This window comes from Corvus cornix, chromosome 6, assembly GCF_000738735.6.
Source record: "Corvus cornix cornix isolate S_Up_H32 chromosome 6, ASM73873v5, whole genome shotgun sequence".
NCBI classification, from domain to species: Eukaryota; Metazoa; Chordata; class Aves; order Passeriformes; family Corvidae; genus Corvus; species Corvus cornix.
Genome location: NC_046336.1, coordinates 15,868,835 through 15,896,266, shown reverse-complemented (window position 1 = coordinate 15,896,266; position 27,432 = coordinate 15,868,835). Strand labels below are relative to the sequence as shown.

The following is a 27,432-nucleotide window of genomic DNA, read 5'->3' as shown; positions in this document are numbered from 1 at the left end:
GACACACATGCACTATTGGTACACAACAAGCAAACTAGGCAGCCTAGACCAAAATTAGTAAAACTGCTGCTAGCGCAGTGGTAACCAAGTTCAGTTGCTAGGCCACAACCTTTCTGTCTTGCCTCATGCACTAAATCCTTAGCAAAACAAGCAACAGCTAATGGGAGAATTGTTAGCAATCAACTGGAAATAAGAAGTGTCTTGCAATGATGATATCTTATTCCACCTCACCCACCTTTTAACATCTATGCCGGAGGGTATATTACAGTAGGGTAGGCTACATATTGCATCAAGAGAGAAAATGAATTGCAGAAAACAGAACTCTCTCAATAGGATTAATCCTCTTTATCCCATAAATACAAGAAATCACTCTCCTTTGTTTCAGTGTGCACGGAAAAAAACACCAAACACCTAAACTTCAAGTTGCAGCTGCTGTAGAATCCTTGATGATTTTATTTTTGTTTTACTTTTTAAATTCTAAAAATATCACAGAATACTTTTAGTTGAAGCACTAGTTGTTAATACTTCTTTTATACTAACACTTACACCCTTTGAAAATACATCAGAAAACATTTCTACCGTAGAATAAAAACAAATAGATACAAACATTTTAGATTAAGCTAGCTGTTTTGCTTGATTCCGTTCAGAAAAAAGGGAGATGTTACACAAACTGGAGCTTAATCTATTAAAAGCTTCTGGTGAAGTTAAGCTTAGATTGTCATTTCACAACTTACTAAAAAATGCATTTGAAAGACAATACTGAGGCTTCTCACATCCTGACATATTCCAGGTCATACTAATAACATAAAAACCCACTGTTTATCTGCTCAGTGTTACAACTTTACAAGCTTTAGAGTTCAGAATAATTTGAGAGACAAAAAAGAGAAGACATGCAGCTTTGCTCTCACCCTTTTTGTTTTAAAATGCTTCATCATTTACATAACTTTTCAGACAAAGTCATATAATGGATGAGATATACGATACCTTAAATGTAGAAAGTCCATAAAGTCTTGCAGTGTGAACAGTCAATTGTGAAATATTTGTAATGTTAGATATAAAATCCTCAAGGTATTTACAGGCTTGCTCCAAGTGTGTTGTGTTTATGATGATTTGAACAAGCTACAAGGGACAAAAAATTCTTGTAAAAACCTTTTTATATCACTCATTGTCATTTGATTTTGTAAATGGTTACTTCTTCCAGGAACAATGGTACTAGAAATTCATTTCAGTATTTCAGGTTACCACCTATTTCCTGTTAATTTTCAAGTTTGCTTTCAAAAATAAAGACTGCAGACACCTACCCAGAGAAATAAATCCAACGGATAGTTTAGAATTAAAAAAAGGAAAATATATTGCTAAAATAAAATCACTAATTTGTGCCATTTGAATTTTTTTAATTTACTGCTATTAAAAAAGCCACAACATCGTCTACAGAATGATGCATTCAAGTATATATTATATCCTACTCCACTCTATTTTTTATAGGAAGAAAGAGAAACTCAACATTAGTGCTACTAACTGCTAGACAGAACACACAAATCATACTCTGCATATAAACAAAAATGTAAGAGTCTTTGGCTTATTTCTTGCAACTCTCTGTTCATCACACAAAACACAAAACTCTTTCATTGTCACGTCTCTCTCATGAGGCCTCTCTGGGCCCAACTAGACCCAACACTGTATTGCTCTTATTTATGTAACAGATATTGATGCTTTTTTATACTTCTCTTAATTTTTCATTTTAAAGTAAACATTACTTGATTTTCTCATACTGTGGTGTCAATATCTGTGTATCTACATTTAGAAAAATAGTTTTAGCATGGATTGTTTTAAAACCCATCGTTTTGAATATGTTTTAAAACTTACCTCTGTTAAACCTATATGAGGTTTTTTAATTAGGTTCTGTAAACAACTACTTAGAGTTCTTGTAAGCAGCAAATTTGTAGATTTTCTGAGCATATCATCTATTTCTGTTGAACTGAAAAAAAAGTTTATTTTTATAATTATGCTGTACATGACAATACTTTGACAGTGATATTTAATAACTTTAATTTCTTCCCTGCAAAGGGAACCTTTGACGCTAAGAATTCTCTATGTACATTTAAATTCCCGTTGCTCCAAGCTTTCTGTGATCTAGCAGATAGAACACCTTTTTCACTTACCAAATTATCCATTAACTGAAGTTCAACACTGAAGCAAAATCTGTTATTTTTAAATTTCAGACATGTTTATTGACACTGCAGTTTGTAAAGGGTAATTTGTGGGTTTTAATGAGTTACTAAGGAGGTCAACATGTGCTCATTAGTACGTGTAAATTATAAACAGTATCAATTAAGAATGTGTGAAAGGGAGTAATTTACATCTTTAACAGTGCAGAAGTGGGTGACAAGGACCACAAATGCCTTCCAGATTTCAGATCTCTGAATTTTATTTTATGGAATTAATACTAAGCTTTTGAAGGCCAGAAGAGGAAAGAAAATGGGTGAAGTGTGATGTTTTCCATCAGAAGACCGTGGGATAGGAGAGGGAGTGAACATGCAGACAGCTCATTTTCTTGCAGAAGAAATCATTGCTAAGGAAACTCAAAGCACTGAGTAGGGAAAGACTAGGAAGTAATCAGGGATGCTAAACAATTACTTCTGAAATGGTCAGTATCAAAGTATACTTTTCAATCTTTACATGCCTTGTTAAATAAGTTCTCTAGATTATTCAAACCAGTCAATACTGTTTAAAAAACCCCAGCAGTGTTTTAAACTGCTTACCACACCAAGCTACACTCACCGATGCACATATTGTATAGTGTATATATATATCCACATACATATAAATATATGCTACAGCACTGGGAATCATAGATTAAACATATATAAAGAATTACATATGTAAATTATGAAACAAGCATAGCAAGCAAGTACACAAGAAAGTTTATTTTCATTTTAGTATGTATTTTTAGGTGACCTGAAAGTTACAAGCTACTTTACAGCCACATTCCTGATAGTTCGAGCTTACCTGCGGTGAAGTGACTCTGAAAACTTAAGGCTTGCATAAATAAATTCCTTCACCTGCATATAAATTTGAGGCACTGACTGAGACATTGGAAGCTTCTTTGGAAAGGACTGCTGTGAAAATAAGAGATAATACTGTCTTACACTTGAAACTGATTCCAACAGAGCTTGGTACTAAACACAACAATTAGAAAGCCACTTAACATTATCAATGTTTTAATCTATCTTAACCTTTTCTGGTTTTCATCAAATACAAAGCTGTATGTGTTGAGCTGACTTCCACGTCTGTTTAAATAGCTTATAAGCAAAATAGAATTTTATCACTTCTTTAAATTACAATAAAGTTTGGAGATTTTATGTAATTCACGATGCCCCTGCAGAATGCAATTTACAAACATACATTAAAAAACAGGTCTCAAACTGCTTTTAATCTGAATGAACAAGATAGAAGTAATTGGGATAAGAGGTTCAAAAACACAAACTTTTTTTTTCCCAAAGAAAGCAGTGCCAAAAAAAAAGTTTGAGAAGTTCAACTCTTCTGGGATTCCCAAAGTATCTAGAGAATGCTCAGACTATTTTTTTAATGGTTCACAAAACCAAAGCAGTTTGAATTATTTTCAGGAATTTGGAATAACATGTGGGAAATAGTAGTAAGTTTGTAATAATAAGATGCTTCTTACACTTTGATTTTAAAGCTGATACCGTATTTGGGAGAACAAAAGTGAATAAATTCAATTTAATCTACACAGACCAAATAGGTATTTCTGCATTGAACACATAATTTTTGACATTTACAAAAAAAATCTTTTTCTCTTTATGACTAATGCATGAGAAAAATAATCAACAACTGGTATCATCCATGAATAATTCATTTTGTCTTTAAAAAAAAAAGCATCCATCAACAACAGCCAAATCTTTGTAGTAACCATACATATATGTATAGCAGATAAAACTACTCAGTACAAAATGAAAACTTTTGCTATTTATTAGCAAAATATGCCATGCTAAATAGTATCCAGGGTATGGTATACTTCCAACACTATACGGGATTTCCATTCTGTTCAACTTATTTTAGTATTACAAAGGCTAAGTAAATTAATTTGATGGCAGAAAGCATCCAGAAAGCACTCTGGAATCTCATTCAAAAATCAGCATAAAAACTTTAATTTTTCATCTTCATTGCAACACTGTATTAATGACATAGAGCTGTTACATTTGCCTGGCAAATCCCTGCTGAACCATAGAATTAAAATAGCTTTTCACTTTGGCAGGTATCTGTAGTGGTGGATTGTGTATAGAACAGCTTCCCCCTACAGCAGTTACTCCCACTGTCATGAGGTTCTTAGACTTAGTGCCCCTCTACAGACTCCATCATGAGCCTCTTACTTCTTCATGGTATTTCTAAAACCATACTTGAATAGCAGAACAGGTTAATCACCTTTCTGCGAAAAGAGTCTGTAGTGAAAGAATGGCTGAGGCTACAAAATGACATCCTACTGCTGTGCTAGTATAGCAGAATTATTCACAGTCCCTTCATGTTTATTTTGCCCCACATATGCAAACACAAATATTAAAATTTAAAAGTGAAATACAAAAGTCATCGTCTCTAACCAATCTCTATTTTACATGTATTTTTGCAATATAACAGCATATACTGAGTAATTAAACCCAGTGAGTTGCAGCAAAAATTAACTGAAGACAGATTGCATTATAATTACATAAAGACTTTTTCAATTAAACTCTATTATTAATTTGTTTACAAAACAATGGGTTTCATTATTCACTCCAACATCTGAACAAATGAGTCAACCTTTCATTTTCATATTTACTTATGACTAGATAATTACACACAAAGAAGGTGATTTAGCCTCTTAATCGACCTAGCTTTTCAAATTTTAATTGTTTTTTAATTATAAAAATCATTACTGTCCCTAGTGTCTTCAACTGGATTTCCACAAACTTTAATAACATAAAAGATTCCCTTACCTTATCAAGTTCTGCATCTTGAAAAGGAAATTTGCTTATAACAATTCTGTATTCCTCTTCATTTGCTACAGGGATAGGGCTGTAGTTGTCTGCTTCAAAAATATCCCTGGTGAATAAGTGAAGTGAAAAAAAATTTAGACACGTAACTTACAGTATTTTCTGGTGTTAACATGTGTAAATAAATATAAATTTTACTATCACACTTAGGTGTGCACTTTCAAAAAGTTTTAAGAATTTTACACATCCCAAGTATTTTTAATTACTTTGGAAATACTTCATATATATTAACTTTTTACAGTGTGTTGAATCACAGAGCAAGAACCCAGAAGTGTTTTAATACGTACATAATACAGCAAAGGAACCTCAGAGCAACTAATCCACTCCAGAGTAAACCATAATATACCTACTGATTATGGACACCTACACTTTTCCAGAGAGCTGGACAACCTTAAGTGGTCAATTTAATATTAAGTTTTTCTGTAATGAAACATTTTATGGCAAACGATTTCTGCACATTGAGACATCACACCCCATCTGTAAATAGGCTTTGGAGTACAGTCTCAGGCTGACATATTCCTGGGTTTAAATTTTATTCAATTAAATGATCCCAAGGAATTGGTGGAAACCAACCTTCATTAAAAAAACCATGAAGACATACTGGCAATGTCAGTAGTTTGTCATGAGATATGTGTATCAACTAACAGTAAACATTAAGACAACCTAAATTAGGAACCTAAAGCCCTATTGCAATAACCTAGAATTATTAGGTTCCTAAAGAAGAGAAACAGATGTCTCTTTCCTACATGTTTCTCTGATAATGTTCCTTTGGACACCTTCCTTCTTTCCATTAACTATAGAAGCAGTACTTGATGTCTTCTCTTCTAATTGTAGTTAACATGTGATGAATATCTTAGTCCTAACCAACCTGAAATTCATACACAACACTTGAGTTAACAAATTCTTTCAGAATTACATCATAAAAACTTGAACTCAGACAAAAACAATAGATGCAATATAAAAGGCACAACTATTTTGATGTACTGTACCTGAACAATACAGACCACTTTTTAAGAAGTGTTTCATTGTATTGGTCTCTTATCTCAAATAAAAGATCAAAGAGTCGGTTCACAGGAAAACCATAGCCCTAAAGGATAAAAATGAAAAGGGGATAGTTCAAGAACCAATACACTCAATTCCTATCACAACACTTCAGAAATCTGAGGTGAGATTTATTATTCAATCTTGTCACCTCTATAACACAGATCATAGTACTTTCAGCCCACCACTACATGTTGATTTATTAAATTTTTACCAAAGTATTTATCCTATGCACTCAGAAATTTACCCCATTTGTCCTTGTTTGTTAAAAATTGCAAGAATACTTCCCAATGATGTTCACTTGGTCTTTCAGCTAAAGAGTTAAGGATAACTGGAATGCTATTCTTTTTTAAGATGAGAAGTGAAGCATTTTTAAAAAACAAGAGCATACACAGATTACAAAACTAATTTGGCACAGATATGAATAACTAATGCTTGCTGGATAGCCCAGAACACATATGTTCAGTTCATAATAATGAAAATGAAGACCCAAGGCAAGAAATACATTTTTAAAATATTACTGTGTAATTTGGGTTTGATTTGTATATATGATTCACGAAAACACAAACATCGCACTCATCTAAAGTTAAAATCTGACTACAGGAATTTCAGTTAAATTAATAATACAGAATGTACCTGCAAAGTATCAGCAAATACTACAATGAGATTCTTCAGTTCCAGAACAAGGTCAGGATCACTGCAATATGACTGAAAGTGAGAAATTCTGGTTTTGTTAAAAGGATTTAAAATATGGAACATATATTTTCAAAGAATACTATCACAGGTTAAACTCTCCAGCCCTAGTGAAAAACAACTTAGACTCAATTGTCTTTACTTAGTCCAGCTACACAAAAGTATTTGTTAAATTTTTATACAACTATCAATGGTGTAGAAGTTCAGAAAAAGTAAACTAAAATATGAGATTCAATAAATACCAGCATGGTGTACTGAGACTGAAAATCAGCAAATTACATTTATTTTAGTGGAACATAAGCACACTTGGCTAAATCAGTATCAGAGAGGTTCCACAGGACATTCTTTTGACCACCAAGCATGGGTCTAACTAATGCTGTACCACCTCAGACAGTTTTTCCCAGCTGTATGGGTAAAACTTAATAAAATATTTTCTAAACAAGTTCAAATTTAAATTGGATGATAAAAAGGTCAAGACATTAAGTTATTTACTAGATGACTGAAATTTGGTTTTCAGAGGTGTAGAGTCATACAACTCAGCTTCACTATTTGCAATACCAGATAAAGTAAAAAAAAAAAAATTAAAATAATTTAGAGCTTCACAAGAATACAGTATTGATTGAAGACCATATACACCTGTTTCACCTTTCTTGAAGTTTTGGTTTTAGCGTATTTTATTAAAAGTAAGGGTTTGGTTTATTTATCTAAACATTAGTCTACAGTAGGATGATGTTAGAGAGATTCTGAAAGAACTGGGTTTGATGTGAGTTATGCAGATTGGGAAGAAATAGTGACCAAGTAGACAACAAGACTTGGAAAAGTTCTTTAGAGATTACATTACCTTCAACCCTTAAATTATCATATTCTTATATAGGTGTATATATCTACACGGAGACAATTAACTAGCAAAGTATTTAGCTTTAAAGAATTCTGGATGGATATTTCTTAATTAATCACAATCCTCTCAAAAGAAGTACAAACGTATGAGAACATCTCATGTACCACTGATAATAAAGGTCCTATGCTAACTATGGTTGCAATCTCAACTTTTTCCCCATTTTTGCTGAGTATATATGCAATAGAAAATATTCCTTGAATTAAAGATCAATTTTAGTAAAAATAAAAATTAACACTGCATAAAGGAAATGCTGCTAGCAAACATTAAAAAGGGAAAGATAAAATTCTTCTATTTTTTCTGATAGTAAAAGTTACACCAATAGTAAACTCTGGAGCAATTTATTATCAGTCAGTCTGAGTGAACAATGTGTATTCCATTGGTTTTTCATAGAGGAATAAGAAATAGCATGCAGCATCACTGCAGCTAAGGGAGGAATATAACTTTAGGAGACACACTTGAACACACCGAAATACCTGAGTGATACAGAATTTTTCTAATACCTTTATTTCAACATAAACATAACACTGCTATAGCATTGAAGAGAGAGCTCCAAGGGTTTTGCTGGTGGAGTTTATTTTGGAAACACAGCATTTGGAATGATAATTAGGAACTATTTCCTGGTGGTGCTTTCAGCACTGAACTATTCAATCTGATCTAATGAAGAGGTCAGTTGAGACTAATGAGGAAGGATTGCAATAATAACAGCAGATTAACTCTGCATATTCTAAACTGCTGGACTAAGAGAAGGTTTGGAAGACCCTGTGAGTTGTAAATCAGTGAAGGATTATGCAAATAGCCCATGGCTGTGGATCACAGCCTGATACTGTTGGGCAAAACAAAAGCTTGGCAGGCTCCCTCCCAAATCTGAGCAATTTTTAATCACGAGAAAAAGAAAACATGAGAGAGGTGTAATTTTTCACTTTGTTGCTATCCCAGCTTTAAATACACAGAGCTCTGAAGTAAAAGGATTTAAACTGCAATACTGGTAAGACTTCTCACTTACTGAATGTGTTCTAAGAACAGCAATGATCTTGGAAAGGGCCATGTTCCAGAGTTCATCAGTGTATGTTCTAGTTACCAATCCTTGCGTTACATGTAAAATGTGGTCTTCTACTACAAAGAAACTAAAATAAAATAATACTTAAATTATTAAGTTGTTTCTAATATTAGAGCAAATACTACCCTTCACACCCAAGTATAGCCAAAACCTTCCCCATGGGAGCAGTGACACTTCAGTAGGTTTGCTGTTGTGCTTCACCCAGAATGAAGTAAAAATGTGAAAAGTTTGTTTCATGCCATCTGGAGCCCAGGATGTTGGAGGGTCCTTGTAGGGCACTGTGCTGGTAGGATCTGGATGCTCTTTCCTGCTCAGATCCAGCAATAACCACCCACACGATTTGTGCAGAAACTGAATCTTGCAGAAGAAAGTTTTTGGACAATGGGAGATAGGTTGAATTAAGAATCAACACAGTAAAACTGAAATAAATTTTCATTAAGAAAACTTACCCTACAATTTGACTGAAGTATCTTCTGTAGCCTTCTACTGTTTCATGCTTTCAGTGAAAAAGAAAACAAGTTTAGGAACAAAAATACCACTAAGCATTAGCTTCAACTCAAATCAAGGCAAAACCAAAAGTACTGATTACCATGCTTGACTGTGGTTGCAAAACTAATCTTGCTTGTTTCCTCCTTTGTTTTCTGTAGTAATTTTCAAATATTTCTCCGTCACCCTAAAAAAAGATGTAAGTAGTCAAAAAAAGAATATTGTCTCCGTATGAAAAAGGCTCTTCTTAATTTAACGGTAGAATTCTCTTAAACTAAGCACATATTTTGCATTTATTCCACATGTAAACCTCCAACTGACACCCGCAAAGTTTTGCGTGAAATACGCAGAAATTACCTCTTTCTGTAGAGAAGCTTGCAGCCTGTACTGTAAACAAAAATTTTGCTCATGTGCGTACATTTTGTCAAGTAATATTATTCATTTTAAACAGTATGTCCATTTTTAAACTACAACTTTCAGAGTGTATTAATATTCATAGACAAGGCATATTGCCTATTACTGTATAATTGAAACTCACTGTCTCCTAAAACATTTGTCTAGGTTAACCAAGAAAGTAACTGCATTATAAAGTTGTTACAAAAAAGCTTCTGTGAATATATGACACATCTGAACACTTCCTGCATTACCTTTGCCTCAGGAAAGACACACATGAGATTTATTGAATATTTGCTTATACTCTTCAGATTTATAATGAGTCTGGATTTGGATTTTTTTCCTATCATGATCCTCAAAAACACAATACCTTCTGTGCTTAAAGGTTATATTACGAGGAATTCAAGTGACATCCTACTCATCTCATTAAAATGACCATTCAGTAGAAACCTTCTGTCCATTTGAAATCAGTGCTGCATTGACTCATCTATCTGCTAAACCACATGTAACTTGTACGCAAGAATAATAAAGCATCCTAGCATTTTTAAGGTTTGTTTTCACTTTATGAGCCCATGATTAGGCCAGTGCTATTTAGAATTCCATTACTTGGTCTTCCAAAAAATCTCCAAATCAAATTATTACAGACATTTTATACTACTAAGACAGCACTACTTACCTAATTCCTTTATAAGATATAAATTTAGCTCATAATGAGTACTTAGTTCACAATGAATATTTAGTTCATAATGAATATTTAGTCATATTTAGAAATACTGCTAACCTAAGAAAGCCTAAAAGAGACTTTGCTTAAAAACAAAAAAAATCCCCTTGAAACCAAGTTGCAGAAGAACTATATACACAGTATGCTCCAATTCATACAAACACATACTGATCAGATATCAACCATTCACCTCCAGCCCAAATATTCAGTGCAGTTTTCAGATTGTTGACTTCAGCGCCCAGCATCAAATCTCTACCCAGTCCTGACAGTGAAATAACATTTTAAACAGTATTTCAATACGCAAACTTTCATGTAACACTGCTGCAAGGATTCCATAAAAAGATGATAACCCAGCCTGAATGCTTGAAGCCAGGTCCAGCTGAGACTGTAGGATTAGCAATACTTACATCTACATCATCAATGTGTCACTAATACTTATATTCTATAAGTAACCTGACTTCAAAAGTAACTGAGACATAAGAAAAATCAGAAAACAACAAATAATTTGATACCGTGTTTCCCAAAAAAAGTGTTCATCCTTTTAAGATTGTGCACTGAATCTCTTTCACAGAAGCTAAAATGGGCTACTGTGTCTCTGCCATTGAATCCAGCCTAATCTGCCTGGGCACACCCTGTCAGAATCTCCAGGTTTTGCTTCCTATTTTTCACTACTACTCTGACTTCCACAAGATTCAGTCTGAATATTCCTATGTTTTGTAATATTCATCCAAATATTTGGGTAACATGGAATACTTGTGGGAACTACAGAAGTGCTAATACCAGTATTAAGGCAAACATGCATATTTTACATATATACTTAAAAACACCTAGGTAGTTAATGCCTTGTGGAGTGTCCTTTATTATGCATACAAAAGAACAGGTGGGCTCATGCCCTGAGTATCCACAGTCTACCCATCTCAGCTGGTTCATCCAGAACTACTAGCACTAGAAGCAACACACTTGCCTGTTTGGGAACTATTAAGAGTATGAACAATGTGAAAATGAGCATGCAATTTCAAAAATTTAAATCTCTTCTTGAGGTCACCTTAATACATACCAAAACTGAGTAGATGTGCAAACACCTGTAGACTGGAGAAAAGTCTACAAGATCTTGGGCAGTTAAAACCTGAAGAAGTAAAGGAAAAAGAAGAGTAGATAAAATATAATAAACATATAATCTGCAAAATGGGATATATTACCAACAGAACTTGTCTACATAACAAGGACTCAAAAATGGATGGCTTCTATCCAAAAACAATAAAACAACTGCTCCAATCTCTCCTCCCTTTGTATTACAGTAATATATTTTATTTGTGTTACAATACCACACTCCTTTCTCTGTGTTTTGAGCATCAGATTTAAAGGTCTAAATACTCACTGTTTTATTCAATTTAGGAATACCGAGTATTTGACAGATGAAAGAGTTCTAACCCAAGCTGAGGTCCTCAACACCAAAGTGCTGGATTTAGCAACACCAGAATATTCCAGCGGGCCATGTAACAGTGGACAGGTAATGGATGATGTAAGTTGCAACTGAATTCCAGAGTAACTGCAGGTCCTGTCTGAATGAATGTCCTCAAATATAATGCTAAAGCTAGCATTAATACAACTAAAATATTAGCATTAATTTTTCACCCTAAAATGCTGATCTGGACTGGTACCCCTTGGAGGTGTTCTGTATGTTTTACTAATTAACGTTAACCATCTAAAGACCGTGTACTGCGAGCTTTGTTCAATAAACCTACAAAGTTCACTTTAAATAAGTTGAACTGATTTAGTACAAAGTTACCTCTTCTTCATGTTCATCCTCATCTTCAAATGTTCGCTTCAATGTGATTTCATTCTTGGATTCCAAAATTCTGTTTCTACCTAAATGCATATTCCGACCATAGTTTACATTATTCTGCTTCTGAAGAGCAGTACTAAAGGTTTTCTGCTGCTGTGCCTGTTTTAAGAGTAGAACCAATTAAGAAGCATGTAATTCAAATTTCATCACTGATGAGTATATGCTATGACATGAAAAACAGGTGGTACAATTGAATATGCATCAGTATAACTGCAAGATGTGTGCACCCTCAGTCTACACCAGTGATTTTGCCTTTCATCAATTTGGGATGATAAATGAATCCAATAGTGAATCCTGCATAATTTTTCCCTAATTACCAGAATACAATTTTAAAGGCAGAAAAAAAGAAAAAAAACAATCCGTAATTTTCCTGTCCATAAATCACAAACAGAGAATCAATATTTAAATGAAGTACAGGTATCTGAGTTCCCAGCTATTTTTTTGCTGTCTTCAGTTATGTCTAAGTGAGCAGTCAGCTGCAGAAGTCAAGGGCACTATATTGTCCTTACTATTGAGGGCAGCACACCACAACTTTGCAATTCAGTTTTATTTATAATAATCGATGCTGCATTTTACAAGAACCTTAGATGACAAAATGGCAACCCAACCTGAATTCTGTCAACAAGAAGTCAAAAGAAAACTTCATTTGCTCTCTGAATAAATTCTAAAAGCATTAACTGCTTTAAACCTTGCCCAGTACCTGTGCTCTGAAGTGGCAGATTATTTTGTGATGGAGCAGGCAAGGCCCCCAGCTGTCTCAGTGTCCTCCTGGCTCTTACCTCTGTCTTCTGTACGAGTAGCACTTTAGAGAGAACTAGGCAGTTAATCTCAACACTTCTTTTGTCTAATTCATCCTGGCCAGCTGGCCAGATAGGCTGCTCTTTGTTTTGGTGCAGTAGCTGCTGAGAAACAGACTATTCAGGAGTTGACTACTCCTAGTATTTCGTCATTTCTTGAAACCTGAGATACACAGCATCTCTCCTTCCTTTCTCAGGGAGGAAACTACTTCTTGTCTAGGACACTGATAAAAACTACACAACATGTTAGCATTTCACAGCTCTCCTTCTTTACTCAGAGGTCTGTGGGATGACTGTAATCTTTGAATAAACCTTCTGGGATAATTTGAGACTAATGAAACAAATTTTCAGTAAACAACAGGACCAAAGTCATCCTGTTAGGCTGGCTTACCTGCTTCATGGCAGTTTCCCCAATTCTGTCAGAATGCTTTCGAATACTCTCTAAGAAATCCTTCAGATCTGACATGGATATTTCTTTTATTTCTTCACGCAGTTTTGGAAGATTTTCTATCATTATCTGGCAGAAGCGGTATTGGCTAACTCTAGGAAGATATAGATTTTCTAGCTGCTCCATTGTTTTCAAAGCAGAATAGTATCTACAAAGATATTAAAATAAAATTATGTATCTTCTCATAAAAACTTAATAATTTATTTATCAAATATAGACATCAATATCACACATGCAACCAATACACATCTAATTAGCTTGCTCTGTTTTTAGAAAAATTAACAATCAAAAGGTCATCCATATAAAGTTTGAAAAAAAAACCCCTGTGAAGTGCCAGAGTAGCTCAGCCAAGTCAAAATTTTAAGTAGGCTCCTAGAGTATTAACTGTTCTGATCAACAGTCCCAGGACCACATGGTGCACTGTGCAGAATGGAGACACTAAAGTCATAACCATTATCTTCCCTTCTATATTGAACTGATTAGGCTTTTTACAAGTTGGGAGTTTTTTTCTGAAACACAAACTGCCAATCACCCAACACTGCAGTATATGCACCAAACAGTGAAAAAAATCTTGAAAAAGCATGCCTGCAGGTATCTGCCTTCTTCAGGTATATGTGAACACAGACACACATCTACGCCCACCTTCTTTCCACCATCCTTAGTCAGAAAAGACATGTATACACCTATCCTGAACAATGTTTTTTTCCAGCAGTATATCATATTTTGCTGTAAACCACAAACCTATTAACTCTTCTGATAAAATACAGTCTATCCCACCCAGAAAACAACTACATTGAATCAACAAAGTACTATAATCAACAAACCTGTGATCTCAACCACATTTTAAAGAGAGGTATAGGAACCAGGTTAAACATGAGCAGGACAGCAGTCAATTGTAGATGTGACAATAATTTTCCTTTATGTAGTACTCTTACCAGCTACTCAGCCCTGGAGGCATTTGGGAAAATGAATTTAGTTTGTCTGATTGTTAGAACAGAGTAAGGTAAACCGAAGCCTTCTGGCTTGGTCTTAAATGGGAAAAGCAAAAACACTCAGATCAGATGGAGTTAATTTGCTGCTAGTTCCAACCCTTTCTTTCCACAAATATGGAGTAATATCCTTAACCCATTTTCAGCTTTTCTTCCATAATCTTAGTTCCTTTTTCCTCCTGAAAGTCCCAAATAATCTGTTTTGGAAAATTACGAAATTATTTTGAAGGAAAAAGCTGAATATGAGGAAAATCCCTTCAAATGAGAAAACCTGGAAAATTGTCCTTAATGGTTCTTTAGTTTCCAGACATTACTTTGTAAATATAGTGAGTAAACACTTTCAAAAAATGTAATTCAAGTTTCTGGCTTCCTTCAGTACACAAGCAATAACAAATTACTAACAGCTACAGTCATGACTTCTTGTTCAATTCTGAAATTAAGACAGTGTTTTGAATCTTCTTAATCAAGACATTTCTAAGTTAACAACTCAGCATAGCTGGAGGATGGGAAAAATCTTCTCTTTTATTCCAGAACAGAGCTGCTTTCAGAAGACTGCAAATAAAGAGGTTTCAAGTGTAAATTAGGAGCTTTTGTTTATTATACACTTGGTTTATATAAAATATACATAAGGTGACGGGAATGTTGCACATAAGAAAAGGTCTGGGGGGTTTATGTGTGTGGGTTTTGTTTTTCTAAACAGAAAATGGCCAAGAGTGCGCCACATGGTGAGACTTCTGGGGAATAAAACCATAATAGCATCAAAATGGTATAAAAGGTTTTTATTTAAATTATACAGATCAGCTTATCAGAACACTGTTAGTTCATCTGGAAGGTTTTTGACTGCTGGCTCTAAGATCAGAATTAACATAATCCATTTTAAATCCATTCTAGAGTCCCTTACTAATTATACATATATGGAGCTCAGGACCTTGCCCTTTTAACATCTGTTCTGATAAAGCACTGAAGTCTTATTAATTTGAAGGTCATCTGCAGGTCAGGATTTAAACGAAAAGTTTTGCATATCATTAGTTAGAATGATGTATTTACGTATTCAGATTTTAAAACTTTCCATAGATTTAACTCAATGCTGAAGATTTTGACAATATTATTCGTTCCCATCATATATCATCAATCACATAAGGTGAAGATTGCCCATGTGACTACAAATGAGTTAAAGAAGTATCTTCAAAGTTATTTTTTCATATACATACAGTATTCTTCTGTCTATTCTTCTGAGCTAATCTTGTGAGAATATGCTCCTCAACGCAAAATTCGTAATTTTTTGAAACTAAAGACACAAGTTTGAAACACCAACATGGGTCATATGATGTAACTGTGCAGAAATGATCCACTTCAACACCAGAACAAGAAAATTGCATGATGGATTTTACCAACATACCCAAACTATAAAAATGGAACCTTCTAATACTATCAAGAACCAGGACAGAAGAAACCAAAATACAACACAAAAGTAAACAAAAAACCCCCTCACAACAAACAGCCAACCCCCCCCCCCCGCTTCCAAAGATTAATATTAGTGTTTTGCATCATCTTATTCTTTGCCAAATGCCCCGGGCACAGAAGAGTCAGGTCTGTAGAGAATATGAAACATCAACACACAAAAAACCCAAAACTAAAAGAAAATGACCATTAATTTAGTGTACATGAAGTATGCATTTATGCTTTAAATGTCAAAGAGAGGTTTTAAGATTTTCATCAGCAGAGTGTTGTTTGGAGTCAGTAAAGAGAAATACCATAACTTACTAAAAAAAGCCGCACCAAGTTAAACTACAGCAGTAAAGAAATTACACAGATCAGGAGCAAGATGAACACAAAGACTGAATTTTACTGAGAATAAGTTATTTGCACACAAGCTTATTAAGTAAAAAACCATGTAGTTATAGCCCAAAATTTCCTGCTGAAAAAAAAGAGAGACAGAATCCTCATTTTATTTTAATTAAGGAAATAAACTTAGTTTACAAAGAAAAAATAGTAGTATTCCCCAATTTTAGTGCTTCCCTTAAAGGAAATACTGTATATTCCTGCTTACTACATTTCCACTGACTAAATACATAAAACTTTGCTACCAAACACATTAAAGGGAGTTCCTTGGAATTTTTCAATAATGCTCCAGAAAAGTCATATTCAGAGAGATCCTGAAGGTGACATGTTGAAATTGCAACTGAAATCCTTTTACCACAAGTTTTTGTTTTCTAATCTAGTTGCCTTACCAACTTTAAACCTAATTTTTAAACTTCCCCAGTATACCAATTTTTTCAGTTGCCCAAAGGACCATGAACTGAGACAGAGGCACTAATAACTCTATAACTTGTATAAACTCAATCAAAAGCTCAGTATTTCCAAAATTCAGATTAAAGAGCTGCTGTGTGGAAAAAAACAAGATCTGTGGAATACCTTTTTTGTCAATAATGATGTGGTAGGAAATTTTTTTTAAAAGTGAAATCATTGAAATAGTAAGACTTGAGAATGGTGATAAAGAAAGCAGCTGACAGTTCAGTATCAAATATAAATTTTGATGGGTTTTTTTGCCATATCCATGGTACCTCTGGGAAGCATTGATTTGCAGCTGGTAAAAGCCAGTGCTGCATTCTGACGTGGTTCCAAAACAATGCAGAAAAACAAAATCAAATCACCATGGTTTCAATCTGTTCTATTTCCATACACACGTGGGTAAAACCAAATTATACAAATTATGAACTTTTCATATTTGCATCCCTTATGTCTTACGGTTTATTTGGATGGTTGGAAGGTTTATGCAGAGAAAGGCTGCATGGCTGTCTCAGTGAGTTTTAGTAACCTAAATATCTAACCAACTCTGTCCTTCCCACAGTTTGGAAAAAAGCTTATACCAAGGTCAAAAAACAAATCCAAGTCTTTCAGGGCAAAAAACTCACTCTGAAACACTATACTCATTCTTCAGTCCATCTCACAGAAGATTTGAGAAGATTCAGCAACAACCTTAGCAGATTGACTTATTTAATTATTTTCATTTTATGATGGGTTTGGGTTTTTTGTAATATTTATTGTGGAAAAAGACTTGCAAGAACACCAGTTCTGTTTCCAGTTAGACCACAATCACTTGAAGCAGCTGGGACCTTTCTCCCAAGACACATATCAAAATCCAAACACTAAGGCCATGGTAACAGAGCTGTATGAAATGTGTGATGACCTTATCTCAGACTTAAAATTGAAGCTCGAATTGTCTAAGTGCATAGCCCCCACTAGGCAGTTGGGAGAGCAGCAAGAAAACCACACTTCTCCTTTGTGCTTCCCCAGTTAAGACTTTAAACCCTCTGTAACTCTTTCCAGCCAACTGTGTCTGTTTAGAGCAGATTCTGCAGTTACTTCCTCTCACTACTACAGTTCTTGTCAACTTGTGTTATCCATGGCTCAGGAGACAGATAAATAGGATACAGAGCCTTTCACCTCTAGGTCATCAGTTCAAATGTTACCCATGTTGGTAAGGACCAAAAGTTGCTATCAACAGATGGCTTTTTGGACTTCTCCATAAACCTCTATTCCATCTGCACAAACCAGTATGTATTCTGGACCCAAAATCCTGCATTATCTCAAAAGAGATCTACCAGGGAAAAAAGGAAATGAAATTCCAATCTTTCTCTGTAACAACTATCCCCCAAACATATAGAGTATTCATATTTTTGTTTTCCCTTCCTTTAAACATTAGAATTGAGAGTTTTATTCATGGTGCAAGACTGTAAGACAATGGAATAACAAAAATAAATTCTAAAAGGCCACTAGCAGGGAAAGTCAAGGTGTCTTTTTATTAAAAAAGAGCAGTGAAAGCTTTGCTGCATTAACAAACCTCAATGAAGGTTTATGAGAAATTATCTTTGCCTAAATCAAACATTCCTCATTGCTTTGTTATGTCTGGGATTGTGACTGCTACTCTCTCTGACTCTTCCAGGAAAAGGCTTCACAGCAAAACTTAGGAAGATCAATTTTGAAATCCCTTGTATGTGTACACATCAGCTGTCAAGTCTTTGCACTGACACTATGGATGTCCTTGCTGTTGCTCAATCTTTTAGTAGTGATAAAGGCCAGAATAAATGCACTCTGCTGAGCCACAAGGAAATTACCACTTGAATTACCTGCAAGTTCCATAGGATAGCCACCTGTAGGCTGTATTATAGGGAATTGTAAGTCACAGGCAAAATAGTAACTGTAGCGTAGCTAATGAAAGAGTTATCTGAGCTGAAGCAGTAGCCTGCAGCAGAGTCTAAGCCTTCTGCACTCCATGTGATTTCAAGGCATGGTACATCAAAGCATCTCCCCTTTCCTTTAGATCTTTTTATGGTATGACAATAACATGTCCAAACCCCTCAATTCAGGAGTCCTTTGACTTTCAAGACTTCCTGTCTGGCAACAACTTCCACAGGAAAATTATCAGATATAAGTTTAAGATTTGAAGAGTGCTGATGGTTTCTCAGAAAGCGCATCAACCATCAGTGGACTCTACAAAACCACTAGCAAATATGGAGTCAAAATGCTAAAAACCATCAGCAATTTTATCTCGCCTAAATGCTCTTTACACGATGACATTAGGAACTATAACTTCCCCTGCAATTCAAAAACTAGAACACTGCTTGCCTTGCCTGACAGAGCAAAAGTATGGCAGAATACACACTTGAACCCAGTGTTTCCAGTATTTTCAGCACACTAAACATAGCATAGTCCACAAAAGACCTTGCAGAGGGAAGTGGTGTGATTCAGACAGCACACTCTTCAGTCTGATCTCTGACTGAAGTAGCAAGGGGACTATTTACATCTTTATGCAGAGCCGCTCCAAGAACGCTGCAATAACATGCTACTACCACTACTACATGCCAGCTGCTCTAAGCAGATGCCCAACTAGTGCCCTGTTCAAAGCTAATATTGCATAGTAGCCAAGCTGATGAGATCTACCACACTGCTTCACATACAGCATGTTTTAATTGTAATAAGAAACACCCCAGTACCATAGCTGTAAGGTCATTCTTAAAGCTTTTGTATTTCTGCAAAGACCTCCCAGAGAGCAAACATACCTAGGTATCGTGTAGCACGTATATCACTGTCAAAGATGCATCAGATTTGCTGCAATGTTCATAGAGCTGATGTGTACAGTTAATCTGAAGCATTTTGGACATGTCTACACACAGGCTTCAGAGCTGATTGTTCATACACAGTGGCTGCTGTTGAGGTTTTTCAGATGTCCAACAGTATGGTAGGAGGTGCTGGCTACTCAGAAACTGAAATCCAGACAAAATCTGGATTACATAGCAGCCCTGCAGACAACTGACCATGCACAGCTAGTTCCAAATGGAACCAGTCCTGTCCAGACAGACTTGTCAGCAGGAGCTCCCTGCGGTGGTGCCAAGTGCACAAAGAGGCACCGTCAGCAGCCAGGAATCCCGAAAGGGCAGGCACAGAGCACCAGAGACTGAGCAAACCAGGCAGGGATCACGGTGGCAGTGATGATATGGAAATCATGAAGAAGAAAATAGCTGCAGTGGTATTGCTGGGGTGGGTGTGCAAGGTGCAGGCAGCAGCCCCAGTGGGGCAGGATGCAGCTAAAGCATGGGGCAGGGGCAGCCAAGCTGCCATGAAGGGAGGTAGAACTGGGGATACTGGGACTACAGCAGCAGTGAGTGGCTCCCTGAGAGGATGAAAAGTGGAGACACAATAGGAAGGACCAGCTAGTCATGTACTAGTTATAAACTGTTATTCTAGAAATTAGTTTTTAATTATATTTTTTATTCTTTTTAACAAGTCAACTTGTCACAGAGGGAAAAACCCCAAACCACAATACATTATCTGCACTTCGTTCTCATATTTGCATTTACACAAAAGTATAGAGAAACCAGATAGGTCTAAAGAAAGGTATAAGGAGTAAAATGCATTATGAGTTTGATTTAAATATATGATGATATATTAATCAGCTATTAATGTACTCTGAAAGATCTTTAGTCCCTAAGGATCTTACTTTTTTTGCTTCTTAAACTGCTTTAAGTAATAAAGAAGAGCAAATTTTATTTCATATTTTATAATCATAACGTCATTACATGTCATGCCCATTTAAGTAAGCATTATTTTTCATGGCAATCACTAAGGTCCTAGAAGCTCTTTAATACAACATTTTCAAATATTCTTGAAATACAGGCCAGTAGGAAACAAAGACTACACATATGCCAAGCTACAGACTTAGAACACTTACTTGTCTATGTAAGTGCTATTCTATCGACTTACTTACAAATGTTACATTTTTTCTGATAGAAATAAGTTTACTCACCTTTTTACACTCATCTGTTCTTTTAGTTTGCTGTACATTTCCAGCGCTGCATAAAAACAAGCAGATTAATTTGTTAGTCTTATTATGGCTTTAGTTAATAAAAAAGGAAAATATGTACTGTAAAGGACAAAATTAGAAACAGAAAAGGATGTGCTATATTTACCTTATTTAATTACTACTATAGCATAAATGTGATAAACCTAGCAAAAAAAGATTCTAGAATGCAGCTAAAAAAGAAAAAAATAACTGAACTCTTAACAGCTTTTAAATTAAAAATAATTAATATTAACAAAACAGTCAGCACTATACATATCAAGCATATTCATTCACTTACTACATGCCACAACCTTATCTGCATTACCAGTCCATGGTCTGTCTCCATAAAAAGGCAACAGTACCACCTACTGTACTTAGAACATGTCAACAAGAAGACTTCACAAAGAAAAACTCTCAAATCTACTTTACACCAATACGACAAACAGGATAAAACCCTTAGGGAGCTTATGTGCAATCCTGCAATATTACCTTCCTGAAACAACATTTAGAGTCCTTACGTTTTATTTTAAAACACCTGTAGTGACACAGAGCTAAAAGTACAACGTTGAAAGAGTATCATTAGTATTTTCCCCAGTATTCAAACACTAAAACCCACCCTCTCAAGCAAAAAAATGAATTGTTTAACATATTAAAAATATTAGTTCATTCAAAGCTGTATGTGGCCACATTGTTTGGATCATTTAAATGTCTCACTGTCTTCTGACAGTGTCGCAATTGCTCTATGTCAAATATTACAAAAGACATGGAACCTACGTTTTGACATTTTTTAAAAACCTATTAATTTTTTCGTTAAACTGGATGTTACAAGACCACAACTTAGAAAAAATAAAAGTCTTTTCCTTTTGGCTATTGTGACTTACTTTATTTAATTTGCCATCTTATTTAGCTATAGGTCACTCACCTGGAAGACACAACTGTAGTTTTTCCACAACTGTTGTAATATTCCGCTGTTGAACTCTACATCGGATGATTTCCTCTGTTTGAGCTATCACCTTAAAGGTTTATTTTTTTAAAAAAGGAAAGAAAATCACACTTAAATTATGCAAATAAATTTATTTTGCTACAAAAATTCATAATGCCCATATAGGAAGCACCATTCTCTCACCTCTTTCCCAGCATCCTGAAGCCTTCGGTTGGTATCAGTAACTTGGACCTTAAAAATAATTTCACCTTTGTTAGACAAATATGCATATATTGCCCTGATGTGACTGCTCACCCTTGTAATCAGATCATGCTTCCTGAGAAGCTTAGAACAAAGAAATGCAAATTCAAATTAACTCTACAGCTTGAACTTGAACTTTTGATCGCAAAGGGCTTTTGTTAACTTCAATTACTTATGACAGTTCTTTCTAACAGATTCTGTGGCAAACTTCTCAAATTTACTTGGGATTTTTGAACTTTCCTTGTTTCTGTAGGTCTGTCAAACAATTCAAATCATTGACCCAATTGACCACTGGTCCCTTTTTGATAACCTCAATGAGCTCTATGGGCCATTCATTGTCTGTAAGAAATGGTGATTGCATTTTATGGTAATTAAACATTCATACTTTGCTGAATGCAAACACTGGGTGGTTGATTAACATCAAACGTGGAAATCTCCAAACCACAGCAACATTTTAATGCTGCAGGTGCAGGCAAAGCTCAACCTCAGATTTTCCCACATAGTAAGTGACTCATTAGGTCATCATAATAAGGAAGCACATTCTAGTTTATTAAAAATCTCATTAATTTCTGAACAAAGATGCTCAATGACCTCATTGATGCTGTATTTGGTCTCTTGTTATCTGAATATCCTTTATATAATGGTCCTCTAATCATAACCTCTGATGAACTATGCTCATTCTGTCTGGTGTGCATATTTTGCTCTCAAAAGTGTAAGGAGAGCTAAAAGGGACGGATCTCATAATTCACTATTCTGCATTCTGATCTGTGAGTAAATCTTGGTTCTCATATCTCATGAAAACTACTAACATCACCTACTCTTCTGCTCATTACAAAGTAAAGAACAATTTTTTTCATGTATAATTGTGGTATTTTTAGTTTTCTAATAAGGACTTTAAATTCTTCTAAGGTCTGACATATAAATGCATGATTAGGAAAAGACCTATTTCAGAAATACTGTGTTTATCATTTGTTGTCCTTTACCTTCCGAGAAAGTCTTTAAAAAAGGCAAAATAATTTGGTAGCATTTTCTGAAAACATACATTAAAAAAAATCAGAATGAGATCTAATCAAATATTCAGCTTTGTAAATGTAAATTACTGTATCAGGTAACACAGCTTTAATCATAAATCCAATTCACTTCTAAAAATTGCTGCAAACATCAGAATGCATGTGATAAATACTAAATTAATCTTCAGTAGAAGAGTCCAGTTCCTTCTTTTAGATTCAAAGATGATATATGAAACTCTGAAAAACTTGTTCCTTACCTTCAGTTTTTCTGCATCAGCCCTAACTTTAAGAAGTTCTGTAATAGCATCCACAAAGCCCTGATGGTGAAAATTGCACATTTTTTCTATCTCCCTGTCATGGTTACGTATGCAGGCATCAAGTTTTTCCATAAACTTCTGATGTGCATTTGGTTGGTCATCATATACAGACCTATTAAATACAAATAAGAAAATCAGAGTTCACTTTTATCCCCAGTTGAAAATAGTATGTATGCAATGATCTTTATTGAAACCTATCTCTCTTAAAAAGAAAATAAAAGTGAGCAAACTTGATGTCAGTGGTATCCTTTGGTGGACCCACTCCACCAAAATCAGCATTAAAAAAAAGATGGCACAAAACCGAGAACTGATGGCACAAAACCCAGCCCTTATGGCATTAATCCAGGTGCTTAACCAGTTACATCATGGTTGACCTGAGCCTCACTGGTCTGTTATTTATGCCCTAATGCTCAAATATGGGTACAAAAGAATCAGTTTCTCCAACCACCTCAAATAGCATGGATCGCTTTTCCATCAAATTCCACTCCTTGCTAAATATAAAGAAGTGCAAACATACAAATTTGCTTTCCCGGTATTCCTACCAGCAGAGTTATCCAACTAAATCAGAGTCGGATGACTCCAGCCGGAATGACCGGAGCATTGTGCGGCAGCAGCCGGACCCCTGGCAATCCCCAAAGCTCCGTCCCCACCTGCCCACGCCCACTGGCTCCCAGGGCAAAACCGTGGCATGCACACGCCTAAGGCTGCTTCCTCCATGGGATCTAACTGTCAGGAAGGGCTAGAATCAGGTCTTTTGGCTTATTTTACTAATTCTTTAATAGCTCACTTTGAAACCTCCAGGAGGAAACATGACTTGGGAGAAATTACTGACGCCGTTTGCTAAGCAACATCAGAAACAGAAATCTGCGTGCAAAAAGGCTCCAGCATAAGAATGAGTGAAACAGGCAGAGGGCAATTTAAAGCTTTAGACTTTGTCAGAGGAAGCAGGAGGTTTTACATAGAACAGTACCAAAACCAAAGGTATGGAGTCCCCCAACAAAGACAAGGCACAGACAGTTCAAAAAGTTGATTTAATAATTTCATACATCAACAACAGCAAAGACAGGCAGTTTTAAAGTAGCTTCTCACACAGAATGAGAGCAGCAATACGAGGATGATTTAGTCATACACATACAAACATGTTTGCACTGCAAACTACGAGTGTTAGAAAATAGAAGTGATCAAAAATCTTTAAATTGCTTTTTTAGCCTCTAATTTCCTTTCATAATTACAAAGTTTTCTCCGGACATTTATAAGGAGAAGCTGGTTTGTAAAAAAATAGAAATTTTAAAAAGTTAAGATGAGGAAAAGAAAAGGCTGAAGTTCCAAGGGTTTCAGTGTTGCTTGCAGAAGTACAGTCTTAAGTTCAAGAACCAGGTAACCATGAGTCAAAGCCTCTAAAACTCTTGAGTAGACAGAAAGTACTTCCCTCCCAATCTTCTTGGAGAAGTGTGATTTCCTGTATTCTTCAAGATTCCCTTTTCTAACCAGACCCCTGGGCTTTGATGAGATCTGGGCTCATCATCAGCACAACAAACCTATAGCTGAGTGTCTGACAGGAACGTGACCTTTCAGTGAAGACAAGGATGCAGAAGAGATTGAAAAGACTTGTAACAAGATTCCTTATGCTTTTTGAGTTTCTTTTAACCTCATACAATATATTCAGAGAAGCAACTGAACTTAAGAGACATAAGAAAGGCAATATGCTCTCCTACATTCTGAAGGAAGAAAGCCAATTCCTTACGTTCTGCTTGTTATAGGTATTTTCTCAGGGCAAAACTATTGAACAAAATATTCCAAGAACAACCCCTTTTGTTGTTGGGGACAGAAAAATAAGGCTATGGTACTGAAAGCAGGTTCTTTCCTCCAAAGTGCACCAGGGGAAAAACAAGGTTGTTTACCCATAAAGTGGTTCACCCCTCACCATTTCCACTGCCACAGTTTGAAATGACAGCTGGAAGATGCAAAAGTGTGCCCGTAAGTCTCTCCTCTTGAGGTTCCTGTCAGACTTCCTGAAAGGGCTCCCTCAAGGCTGCCCAGGATGACTGAGCTTTAAAGGGCTGTGGTGAATGGTCACAAGTGACCTGCATCTGCCAGGGGGAAATACTCACACCCAGAACCCAGTGCTGGCTGGCGGGAGAAGCAGCATCCTGGCCTGGGAGGAAGGAAAGGCACAAGACACAGTGGGCACTGAGTGAGGCCTCATTAGGCAACCTAATGTTCTGTGTGAGAAGACACAGGGGCAAGCATGTGGAGCCTAGCACTGCCACCTGTAAAGAAATGGGGAAAGGATGAGAAAAAGGTTCAATGACTGATGTTGCAGCACTCCAAAATACAAAGGTTGGTTACATGAATATTGCGCCATTAAGAAAAGGGTCAGAGAGGCTGGAAGCTAGAGGGCGGACACAGAGGGACATCCAACTGTCTTCAGAGTCCTTGGAGAAGAAAAAAAAGATTAGGAGGACCAGATGTATCAAAGTGCCTTCACAGATAACTGGAAAGCATGAGCCTCCTCTAAACGCGCTGGACTCACCACCTATACTGCACTGCATGCTAAAGCAAAAAGACAGAAAAAAAACCAAAAACCAAACCAAAACAACAACAAAACCCCAAAAACAAACCAACCAACCAACCAACCCAAAAATCCCAACCCAAACAAACAAACAAAAAAAAACCCCCCCAAAAAAAACCAACAAAAACAAACCAACAAAAACACCATACACAAAAACAAAAGTTCATTTTATTACTGCTTTCTTTAGCCTTTCTGTTTAAGGGTGGAAGAAGCCTTCAAGTTTAGGTCTCCTTCCAGTGTTCTCAAAGAGAAGTGAGAAAGGAGGCATTATCACAAAGACAGGAGACTTCTATCTATCACCGTGTGCTCAAACTGTAAATTGTGTAATGTAAGTATAAATGAAAACAGCAGTAAAACTCAGTAAAGAAAATACATCTAAAAGGAGAATGAGACTGCAAAAAGATGGTGCAAGAGGAACTGCATACTTGAGTTTGTAACACTAAACTTTCTTTGACGGTAGCAATGCACTGTCTTTTTGGACTTAGTTATTGCCTGATGATTTGAAGGTATCCAATAGCTGCCTTGATAACTTTTTATCCATTTCACATCCGTGCCAACGCTTTCACACATGCTGTTAAAATACTGAAAAAAGGCAATCCTTTGCAATCAGAAGATTGCTCCTTAAAATGATATCAAAAAATTCCAGAAAACACAGCCAGAAGTTCTGCAAGTACATACAACATAGCATAGGTAATACAGTTTTCACTGTTATAAAAATCAGCATTGATTAGGTTTTCCTCAATATCAAGGCTGCTTATGCTTAAATTTAATGATAAGAAAGTACTGGTTTTTAATCTCAGGGGTATTATCACAATATTTAATTGAAAATAATACACGGAATAAGTGTTCGAAATGGGGGGGGGAAGAAAGAAATACTGTGTACCTCCCAATGCCTTAATCACAAGATTACCCTACCTCCTTAAAATAATAGTTACTGTTTTGTGCCCCTTTGTGCCATTGTACCCTTTTCTGCAAAGATACTAATAAAATTGTGACCTATGATTTAAACCAGTATTTTGACAGAGCTCCCCAAGATGCACCAGTAGTATAAATTCCATGTTAATTACATATGTAGACAGCTCCATCTTGTGGGAACAACAAATCAACGCTCGCCAGCACACAAGTGAATAAAACCCCGAGAAAGAACTGCTTGCCTTTACAGAAATAAATCAGAGTATTTAGAAGAAATTCACACTTTGTATCACAACTTTCCCTAAGTCTAGGTGAGAAGAAGATGAATTAAACGGGTTTACTGACTCCCTTAGGACACTGTCCTCTGAAGACACTTTACACATGCTGTTTCAGGGGTTTCAGAACAAAGTCTGGCCTAAAGCACTGGCCTTTGTGAAAAAGTAAGTGTACACTGGAGAGGCAGGCCATCTCTGGCCATGGACAGAAATCAGGCTTTTTCTCAAATCTGCAAACACAACTGAGACAATACACATCTGATTTACCCATTACGGAACATCACACATCATAGTTTATTTCTGATACTGAAGCTTATTTTCCATACATATATTTATTTCAAAGATTATCTACACCTATCTAAATAAAGTAATTGCTACCTCTGAATAATTATCTGAAAGTGTA

At 35.7% G+C, this 27,432-nt stretch overlaps 1 protein-coding gene across 7 annotated transcripts in view; it reads right to left on the bottom strand.

Moving 5' to 3' along the window:
* EXOC6 (exocyst complex component 6) overlaps positions 1 to 27,432 on the bottom strand; it is an 86,423-nt gene that overhangs the window by 42,655 nt on the left and 16,336 nt on the right. For 5 of the 7 annotated variants that reach the window (XM_019293245.3, XM_039553661.1, XM_039553663.1 and 2 more), the window contains exons 2-17: positions 23,211 to 23,382; positions 21,887 to 21,934; positions 21,683 to 21,773; positions 20,725 to 20,770; positions 13,372 to 13,576; positions 12,127 to 12,282; positions 11,395 to 11,463; positions 9,327 to 9,410; positions 9,187 to 9,233; positions 8,684 to 8,804; positions 6,726 to 6,797; positions 6,038 to 6,135; positions 4,992 to 5,097; positions 3,010 to 3,119; positions 1,867 to 1,978; positions 985 to 1,119 (exon numbers count right to left, since the gene is read on the bottom strand). In XM_019293245.3, coding sequence (XP_019148790.1) covers positions 985 to 1,119; positions 1,867 to 1,978; positions 3,010 to 3,119; positions 4,992 to 5,097; positions 6,038 to 6,135; positions 6,726 to 6,797; positions 8,684 to 8,804; positions 9,187 to 9,233; positions 9,327 to 9,410; positions 11,395 to 11,463; positions 12,127 to 12,282; positions 13,372 to 13,576; positions 20,725 to 20,770; positions 21,683 to 21,773; positions 21,887 to 21,934; positions 23,211 to 23,382 — 1,672 coding nt within the window. The remainder of the gene's footprint in view (positions 1 to 984; positions 1,120 to 1,866; positions 1,979 to 3,009; positions 3,120 to 4,991; positions 5,098 to 6,037; positions 6,136 to 6,725; positions 6,798 to 8,683; positions 8,805 to 9,186; positions 9,234 to 9,326; positions 9,411 to 11,394; positions 11,464 to 12,126; positions 12,283 to 13,371; positions 13,577 to 20,724; positions 20,771 to 21,682; positions 21,774 to 21,886; positions 21,935 to 23,210; positions 23,383 to 27,432) is intronic. The other 2 variants (XM_039553662.1, XM_039553666.1) reach the window with 1 other exon arrangement.